This window comes from Plectropomus leopardus, chromosome 18 (genome assembly GCF_008729295.1).
Source record: "Plectropomus leopardus isolate mb chromosome 18, YSFRI_Pleo_2.0, whole genome shotgun sequence".
NCBI classification, from domain to species: Eukaryota; Metazoa; Chordata; class Actinopteri; order Perciformes; family Serranidae; genus Plectropomus; species Plectropomus leopardus.
Genome location: NC_056480.1, coordinates 19,404,975 through 19,415,321, shown reverse-complemented (window position 1 = coordinate 19,415,321; position 10,347 = coordinate 19,404,975). Strand labels below are relative to the sequence as shown.

General features: G+C 41.0%; 1 protein-coding gene across 4 annotated transcripts in view; it reads left to right on the top strand.

The window, feature by feature from the left end:
- The first annotated feature begins 642 nt into the window (after positions 1-642).
- Positions 643-10,347, top strand: part of runx1t1 (RUNX1 partner transcriptional co-repressor 1) — an 85,761-nt gene continuing 76,056 nt past the window's right edge. For all 4 annotated transcript variants that reach the window (XM_042506299.1, XM_042506297.1, XM_042506298.1 and 1 more), the window contains exons 1-2: positions 643-740; positions 4,845-5,488. In XM_042506299.1, the coding sequence (XP_042362233.1) occupies positions 5,461-5,488 (28 nt within the window). In that variant the 5' untranslated portion in view covers positions 643-740; positions 4,845-5,460. The remainder of the gene's footprint in view (positions 741-4,844; positions 5,489-10,347) is intronic.

The following is a 10,347-nucleotide window of genomic DNA, read 5'->3' as shown; positions in this document are numbered from 1 at the left end:
ATGTTAATGAAAATGCAGCACCAAGTCAGCGACTTGACTTCAGTCGTCTCTCTGCTCATCCTGTTGGCTCCTTGGCCTCGAGCGATGTTGATCCAATGCCAGATAATTACGGGGGTTTGAATGGTACTTGTTTACTGTCAACTCCCAACTTATATTTGTCTCATTCTGGCTTTGTCTCTATGAATGTAATATGAGTGTGTGAGTGTGTGTGTGTGTGTGTGTGTGTTTGTGTGTTTGTGTTTGTGTGTGTGTGTGTGTGTGTGTGTGTGTGAGACTGTCACAGGTGGCCGCCCAGTAGGTGGGAAAATGCAGGAAGTCTGCTTGTCTGTGTCCACATGTATCAGACGCAGCATGTTTTTCCCTTTCAGAGGCGAGGTATCCTGTGTGTGTGTGTGTGTGTGTGTGTGTGTGTGTGTGTGAGTGAGTGAGTGTGTGCACGCGCATTCTCACGTTTGTGTGTATGTGTGTGTGTATGCATGTCGCCGATCACACTGGGCGGCTGACTTCCAGGAACCCCTGCAGCAAAAACAGGCACTGTGTGTTTCCTGCTCTCACACACCGTTATCACAGGACACACTCCCTCACACACACACACACACACACACAGATCATTGCCCTATTCTCTTTTCCCTTGCAGGTTTCCTCAACGCCTATCCTTGTGCCTCCGGCCGTCAAGATGTTTCGCTGTGATTGCCATGAGAGAGCTTGCTCTCCGGGAACAAACTAGAGGACACAAATAGGTGAGGAGTGACGGCATCCTTGCGGCCCTGCTGGATTTTTCTGACTACGTTAGTGTGGCTCACACTTTGAGCGGGCACATTACCTTTGCACCTTCTGATTCAGTAGCCACTTCTTTCTCAGTCATGTATTCATCCTTTGTTTCATTATGCACCTCGGCTCATTCTCTTGCCTTCTCTTCTTATCGTTCAATGTTCCCTTCCTCCCTTTCCATCCCTTACCCCCCCCCCCCCCCCCATATCTATTCACATATCCTGTGTAGCCCACTGCCTTTGTCAGAGATTGACAAAAGGACCCAAACTGGAAAATGGAAGTAGAGCACAGAGTCCTTGCTCTGTGCTTGTGAGAGTGCCAGAGACTGTATCTATCCTTATTCCCTTTGAGAGCACAATGCAACCCACCGCTGAAGCACTCCAGATAGGGAGAGACAGGGCAGAGATGAGAGGAGGAGAGAGAGAAAGATGAAGTGAAAGAGAGAAATGCACAATGGCACAGTTGCAAACAATTGCCATTAATGGCATCATCTTTTCCCCACAGAGATGGCAGTGAGGGAACAATGAGCTCCGCGTTGATGGTGTGCTAACAATCCGCTGAATGTTTTACATACAGTACGCGACAGACAAAAGTAGAAGATGTTACTTTGGTTGTGATGATGCTGCATAAGGTGCAGGGAAATTCTGTAAAAAAATAAAGAAGAAAGAAAGATTTTGTTGGTAGAATTTAGTTATTTTTTGGGTGCATTCTTTGTATTGCCTTGAAATTAGAGACTGTGTAACTAGCAGTCGTAATCTGAAATCAGACAACAAATAACCCTTTCAAACCTGGATCGATATTTGTTTTCCTGTGCAGCATTCAGATTCCTTTCAGAATCAGAATCCGGTTTTATTGCCAAGTACCTTTACATGTACAAGGAATTTGACTTGGTGTTTTGGTGCAAGCAATTAAAATAAAGGAAGAATAAAAATAGTGAATGTAAATAGAATAAGACATAAGATAAAAATATAGAAGCAATTAAAAAATATATAAATTGAAAAAATAGAATATAAAGAACACAAAATGTATGTGCAAAAAGTGCAATGGAGGGATTGTACAGTTGTGATTGTACAGTTTCACAAGCATTTGGGCTTTTGAAACTTGAGAAAATTGGTTTCTTTTGAAAACATGGGAAAAAACATAATGAGCAACTTGGCAAGAAATGAACCATAAATCGCAAAAAAACTAAAAGGTAATTAGAAAATGACCTGACAATTAGCTACAATTAAATAAAAAATTAATTTAAAAAAAAGAGGTAAAAATGTCCAGAAAACAACTTGTATGTTCCTTATAGTTATATATTAAAAACTATGTTACAGAAAAATAGATATATTTTTAGCACTTTCTTTTCTTTCTTTTTTTGCTTATTTGCTGGGCCATTTCTTGTTTAGCTGCTTCGCCTTCTTTCCATTTTTTTTGAAAGAAATCAAGCCAATTTGCTCTGGTTTCAAAGGGTTAACTGAGTATCCATAAAGGGCATGTCTTGCAATTTGTAGGTGAAGGTTCATCATTGCTGCTAACACCACCAAACTGTTTTAACCATTTGTTTTAACCAAAATGCCCACAAGTATATGAGCACCGCAGAATACAATGGAATCGTTTCATTTATGAGATGTTATGAACGGGCTTTGGTGCGTGGCTTGTTCAACCATGCAGTTCAAGTGGACCGGTTGTTATCACTGAGTTGTAAACGTAGCTTCTGCTCTGTGCTTTCACTGGCTCTGCGGGCGAGATGACTTCCAGATGGTCCGGGGAAAGTGTTTGCCTTAGGTTACTGCAGGCCAGCCTGCCTGTGCCTTTTTCAGCTGAGGGAAAGATAGAGATACAGTGTGTGTGTGTGTGTGTGTGTGAGAGAGAGAGAGAGAGAGAGCGAGAGAGAGAGAGTGCAGACATGCTTCACGCAGTGCTACTTTTTTTGTACACACACCCACACACACACACACACACACACACACACACACACACCAGCCAACCACCTCCTCAAGCACTAGGCTGGCTGGTTCTTGTCCATGACACTCCACTGCTGTCTATGCAGTGGTGCTCAAACAGGGTCCAAGGATCACTTGGGGTCCCTAAGCACTCTTCAGTAGGTCCTAAACAAAAACTAAACAAATAAACTGGTTTATTCTATGTAGCTGAATGGGCAAGCCTGAATATTTTGATCTAATAACTGTTAACTTTCTACATAAAGCAATCTGTTTTTTTTTTCATGTCTGTCTTAATGTCTAAAACAGTCTTTCATTTTGGGACAAAATTCTCACTTCAGACAGTGAGTTCTTATCCACATTTTGCACAAATTTTCACCAAAATTTTCTGAAAATCAGCTAAAGAAAATACAAATTATTGCACATTTCCATCCATCAGTCTTATGCAAATATGAGTGGAGATAAGAGATACAAGCTGGTGGAGCTAACTGTGCAGCCCAGTCTCATTAAACCATTGCAGAGGATGTAGCAAAAAAACAGCAATTAAAAGACCGCCTGTCAACTATTGATAACAATAGAAAATGTGATGGAAATATGCTATTTGTTTGTTTGTTTGTTTGTTTGTTTGTTTATTATGATTTGAGGAGGGTTACACCCCCCAGTGGTCAGATAAGTCCAGCCTGGTCACACAGAAATGCACAAAATGACTACAACTTCTTTATACCCCATTATGCGGTGATGGCAAGTAACATGTTAAAATTTCGTGCTGGCACCACGGAAACAATGCTAAAGGAAAGTCAATCAGGGTCCTGTTGTGGATGCACGACTTTCCTTGAACAACATCACGCAATGGTTGGTAGTGAAACAAATAGGGAGTATAAAGAGCAAGGAGGGGGTGGTGGAATGATCAAAGCAACACAGAACTTTTACCCAGGAGACCGCTGTTTGTGTCCCATGTGAAAGCAAAAAGTTGGCAGTGGCTTATTCTAACTTTTACATTCGTACTTCTTTTCAGTGAAAGCCTAATCTTTTTCTTAAACTAACCAAGTACCCCCCCCCAACCTAACCAAGTAGCTTTGGTGCCTGAACTGAAACAAAACTGCGACCATTTAATAATGTTAAGTTTTAAACTCCGATCGTTACACGTTTCGTTCGTTTTAACATATTATGTACCAATCACATTTTCTGTGACATCAGGTTAAGTCCCATGCTTAATGTATGTTGTGATTTATATTCTTAGTCTATTTCCATTGCATTGCATTGTTTATTTTTCAGTCAAGTGTAAAAACTTTTTTTGCGTATTTCATCTTTTTTTCAAATGCACTTTTGGACAGAATTAAGAATGTGGAATTTGTCCCTCATCACTTAATTGGGATTGCATTAGGAGCGGATTTTGTCACAACCAGTATATACAAAGGAAACAGTTGCAATCAATGATGCTTTTAACCCTTTGAAACCTGGGTAAATTTACTTGATTTCATAAGGCGATGACCAACTTAGGAAGAAATGGGCCAGAAATTGGCAAGAAATTTGTGAATGTACAAGATAATCACCTGAAAATTAGCAAAAGAAACCATGAAACAACCAAACAAAAAGCATGGGGAAGTAAAAACAAAACAGAGGCAAACAAGGAAACATCCTGAAAAAAGGGCTTAACATGTTTAATAGTTCTGTAAAAATACTATAATATCATAATTAAATATTTAAAAGACATTTTTTCCCCAAGCTTTTAAAAAAATTCCTAAATCTATTAATTTCTTGAAATTTGCAGGAAATTTCTTGCCAAGTTGCTCATTCCCTTTTCCCCCATGTTTTTGAAAGAAATCAAAGCAATTTGCTCTGGGCTCAAATGATTAAATCATTGAGAAAATGCGTCTGAATGACAAGAAAAGTGATGTATATCCAGGTCTCAAAGGCTTAATGTACGTATGGACATGTTAATCTTGTTTCAAGAACGAAAAACTGTGAACTTATCCTTTAATTCTGGACTAACGTGTAGCCCTAATGTCACATTTCCTGCGTCCTTGGGTAAAAAACCTTCGGGCTGATCTCCCTGGGAGCCCTAGACGTGAAAAAGCTTCGGGAGCCGCTAGTACAGTAGAAAACACCTCGACTTGACCTGACCCCACTTTTTCCAACCTGTTTTAGGACACACAGATGCTGGCTGCTGCCCAGTCGCCGCCTCCTTCTCCTCAGCGCAGCTTCAGTCCCGCCCACCGCCACCTGGCTCTGCTGCGCACCGCCGACTGGAGGCAGAGTGTCGCTACTCCTCTTCCCCACGCCAACGGAGAAGCAGAAAACAAGGATCCCCTTGACCGAGGGTATGTGTGCATGATATTTTCCTCGCATCCTAAATTTTACAATCAAGACCGACTCGACGTTTAAAGGATTTTGGCGGAAAGTGCGAAAGGAAGGTGGAAAATCAGACGGGTGCCCTGCGCACTACTGCATCCTCCCTCTCCATCTCTGTCTCATCTCTCCTCCTGCTCTGCCTCTGCGCTTTTTACAAGACTCCCGGCTTCTGCTATCCTGAATATCCCCAGTGACTGATCACTTATTGCAGAGCCGTGAGCCGCCCCTTCTTCTTTTGTCGGAGTTTGAACCACATTTCTGAGCTGCTGGAAGTACACCGCCAGAGCGCCTGAGAGCTGGCCGGACTCTGTAGGTTTCGTCTTCCCGACACAAGCGGATCATCGAGGAGGGGACCTTGCGCGGAGTCAAAAAGGACTGGAAATTATTTAGCCCTCTCACATCAACGTACCGCATGGTGGGAATTTCTGCCTCTTTTCAGTGTAAGTGGCCTCTTGCTATATATGTTCCCAATTACTCCTCGGTTTAGGGTTTTGTGCCCTTATATAGACATGTGTGCGCCAAATTAAGGAGAGGAAAAAAAACCAAATTGCTGCTGACCCGTTATAGAATTTGATATGTTGGATTTGTGCTTTAAAAAAAAACACATCATAATGTAAAGTAAGCAGAATATTGCTCCAGAAGATTAAGCAGTAAAAAAAACACAGGCCTTTATAAACCGCAATTATATTATTTCTATTTATTTTTCATTGAATGTTTCATTGTCGGGGATGAACAAGTCTATTGCAGGAGCGAACAATGCGTGTCTGTGCTGTGCGTAATAGTCTTTCATTCTAATGGGAGAAATAGGCTGAGCTGTGAAAACTGATTTTGATGAATTAAAGTTGAAGATGGGCTCAATGTCCTAACATTAAACAACTGACATGCCATTTAGATATATTCTACTAGACCCATTTTTATGTGTATGGAGGACTGCACTCATTTCATTTAGCTTTCCATGAAATACTAGTTCAGTTTGTTGCAGCTGTCTCCATAAAAAAAAGCAGTTCATGGGCTTGAACTCAGGATATGGAGAGCTGCAACAGGCAACCAAAGTTCACGAATCCAGTTTGGTGACTCCCTTTGGATCTGCCATGACCCCTTTCTAGACTGAAGTAGCCTAAACATCAGTTGATGATCCATTGAAAGCACGGACACTCAGATTTATTAGTTTTCTAGCGAGGCGCCACTCCTCAGCACGGGATGGACAACAATGTGTCAGTGCTGAGAGCGTGCAGGGTTTTAAATGGGAAAAATGTTACAAGACAAGATGAATTAACTGATTACAAGCCCCATTCTAATTGGACAAATAGACATTCATTAATTTTATGACAAATATTTGAAGAAATTGTGGTTGTTGATGGTCGTTGGAAAGATTTTTAGATGCAGACTTTGCCATTCTTCCGTGAAGAGCCACTCCAGCCTCTCCTCCTCCTCCTCCTCCTCCTCCTCCTCTCCCTCTGCTCCCTGTTTGCATCTCAGACTTTGCATTTGAAAACATCCTCCGGAGCTCTGTCACAACTGTCAAACGGATCTTCCCAAACCCATGTGAAGTTTCCATCTCCACCCGCTGCGACTTTGTCATCATCACATAACCCCCTTCAAAAAAAAAGGAAAAAAAGCACAAAAAGATATTTTTTAATGGAGTGGCGCATGGTTAAAATTAAAGGGTTTGGGCTATATTTTACTCCAGTGGGAATCCGTCTCCCCCGACTGGGAAAAGAGCAGACATGTGGGTTAGGGAGGGAGGCTGCTGGGGCTCAACCTGCTGTCGATGGCCGAGTGTTCTCACGGCTCGGATTAGAGAGGGAGGAAAATATCTCCTGGAAACCCACAGGGCTTTGGACATTTTTTACGCATGCCGAATAGTCCCATGCAAAGCTTTGTAGGCATCCAAGAGGGTGATTGTTAACTCCTCTTAAAAGCTTGACCCAACTGCAGATGCAGAGTTAAATTTAGATAAAGGGAATTATTTATGAGCATTTTTCTTTGATATAAGCTATGTATCTCTACAAGGAAACATGTTTTAAGTAGGGATAACCCGATCGTTTTTTTCTTTTTTTTTTTTCCCCCCATCCTAGTCATCTCATTTTGAGTATCTGCCGATACCGAGTCCCGAGCCGATACCTGTATTTACTTGGATAATACCACAATGCACACTTCCAGTACTTTAGTGTCATTAAAATCAGTCCAGTGTGTATGTTAGACAGTTTAATAGCTTTTGCAATACAAAAAAATGTCTACATCTAAACACGTCCTTTTATTTTATTTATTTTTTTTCTGCAGAATAACAAAGTAAACAAACTAAAAATATTTTTATATGCCTCTTATCACAATCCACTTAGTGCAGCATTTAGTATATATTCTTTTAAATTAAATGACCAAGTCAACAAACTAAAATATGTTTTAAGAAACTGCCCTCAATTCCACTTATTGTTGCACTGTAATGAGTACAGAACACTATAAATGAGTAATATAATCACAATTCCACTTTAAAGTAGTGTTATAGCTGAACTTTTACATTCCAGTTACAAAGAAGAGGGTCACAAGTCTGCTTATCACAGCATTATAGTAAAACTAGTTCATCGAAAATGAACAACAAAAATGTCGATTCCACTAAAAGTAATTGAGCAGCTTAAATTGAACATGGAAAAAAAAATCATATTCTTATTGGAGTAGCAGCATTACAATAAAACCTGAATATCTGCTGCAGATTGTGTTCTCCATTTACAACACCTGTGTGACAGCGGATGTAAACAAGGGACATGTTCTCAAATGAACCAAACCCGATCAATTAAAAACAGTGATCAGTGATCCAAATGGCCAATCAGTAAAAAAATGTTGTGATCAGTATGACTGTATTTAGCCGGGTTGCTGCAGTGGTTATACTGCTCGAATATGTTACCCTGGCCTTCATTTATTGTGTCATCTGTTGTTTTTCGCCCCATTCTTTCACCACTGGGACTGCCATTAAAGTAGTGACTTGACTGAAAAGACCATTACCTGGAGTGTGTGTGTTTGCAGAGATAAAGAGACAGACAGGGGGACAGAAGGAGTAAATGAAAGGTAAACAAAGCTGGCGATGAGGGGAGAGTGAATGATAAGTGCTGTTTTCAGGTTATCATGCGCTCGCACACGCGTGTGTCCGTGCAGGCTGTATAAACAGGCTTGTATTAGCTGCTAACTCTCTGTGGTCCAGGCTCTGCAGCATCAGCTAGCACTTCCAGGGGCCATCTGCCCAGCCACCAGCCTGCCTCACACCTGTTCTCCCTCCCTCCTCCTCCTCCCAACTCTCAGGCTATAGGGTCAAATGCATCAGACCGCTGCTCACACACACAGACGTGGCCTTGCAAAAATGATGGCAGCCATTTTCTTCTCGCCTTTACACACACACAAAAAACAAACACACAATCACAGATATTTTACACCCCTGGTTGGCATGTTGTTAAATTGTGTCCTCTGCACAATGACACGCATCACTTTGGCTTCATTTTTTGCCTTTCAGTGCTTCTTCAAGCTAACCACAGCTAATAGCTTTCTACTGGTGAATGTGAACACAGCTTTCAGATTGCAGCCTCAAACAATAAATTACTATTATTTCGCAGGGAATTAAAAAACTGATTTCCCCTTTAGCACAGAGTCATATTGAGGCTCTGTCGCTGTGATGTAATTACAAAGCACTTCTTTTAAGTATGACACACAGACGTTTGGATGCGTTCCAGGTTTGCTGCATGGCGAATAAGTGATGATGACTCAACAGAGTTAATATGCCGGCTACATCATGAAGCCCCCTCGTGTATTTCTGTATCAGCTGTAAGGCTCTTTTTTCCCACAGCTACACGCTGATGCAGATATTCTCCCACTAAAATGGCAAAAGGCTTGGTACTGGATGATGCCCAGAAAGATTGCATCACCTGTATGGTTTTCATTTTGGTTTAAATGTGCCGATTGTAGAGTGCTTGTGGCACAAAATGATCCGATGGACACAGCTTTTCTTTGGCAACTAGGTTTTGTCTTGTCTTTTATGGGGTTGGCAGTTTAATTTGATAGAATTAGTGAGCTTTCCAGGTTGTTCAGTTGGTTAGGAATTTGACATAACTTCATTTCCCAGAGTTCAATCTAGATGTTTGTTGCTATCTCACTTGGGCAAAAATGTACAGTATTCATCTGTCATTCCTTCTGCAAAACCATAAATGTGTATAAAAAGAGTGTGTAGGATTTAGTGACATCTTGCAGTAAGGATTGCACATTGCAAGCAGCTCAGACTTGTGCCAAGTGTGAACTCCCGGTTAGGATTCCTTCAGTGTCCATTGCTGAGTAAGTTTTTACCAGGAGCTGAATTACCCGCAGAGGTCTCTTCCTCTCCTAAACAATCAGGCCAGGTGATTAAAACCAGTAAAATACTGAATAAAGCAGTTTCATGTTAAAAGAAGTGTTTTTCCAGTGCTGTTTGGCTTGTTGCAGACAGCCTGCTAGCCGAGCTCCTCCTAATGTGTGCTCACCTTTTTTCTTTGATAACTTAAAATCCAAATGTTCAGAAGATTTTTACCAGGAGCTGAATTATCTACAGAGGTCTCTAGCTCTCCAAAACAATCAGACCCGGTGATTTAGACAGTGAGCAGAGGGAGAGGAGGAGGAGGAGGAGGAGGAGGAGAGGCTGGAGTGGCTCTTCATGGAAGAATGGCAAAGTCTGCATCTAAAAATCTTTCCAACGACCATCAACAACCACAATTTCTTCAAATATTTGTCATAGAATTAAGGAATATCTATTCGTCCAATTAGAATGGGGCTTGTAATCAGTTAATTCATCTTGTCTTGTTACATTTTTCCCATTTAAAAACTTGCACGCTCTCAGAACTAACACATTATTGTCCATACCAGTAGAGACACTGAATAGCAGTTTAACATTAAAAATCAGTTTCTTCAATGTTTGGCTTGTCACAAATAGTCCTGCTAATGTGCGCTCTCTTTTTTTTTTCTCTGATAACTTAAAATTCAGATGTTAAAGAGATTTTAACCAGGAAGTGAATTATTTTCTCCTCTCTGAAACAAACAGACCCAGTGATTTAAACTGGTCGAAACACTGAATATGGCAGTTTCATGTTAAAATCAGTTCTTTTCTCAGCTCATTGCTGAAGAGCTACGAACTATGGTGGCTGAGTGATTATACACTAATCGAAACATACTTATTATACTATAATCCATTACTGCCAGTGTAACCCCCTAAATCCTACACATTAGACTTCATAAAGATAGAGATGGTGGAGTGTTTTTGAAGAAGGCACAGGTTGCTTTTAAAGCC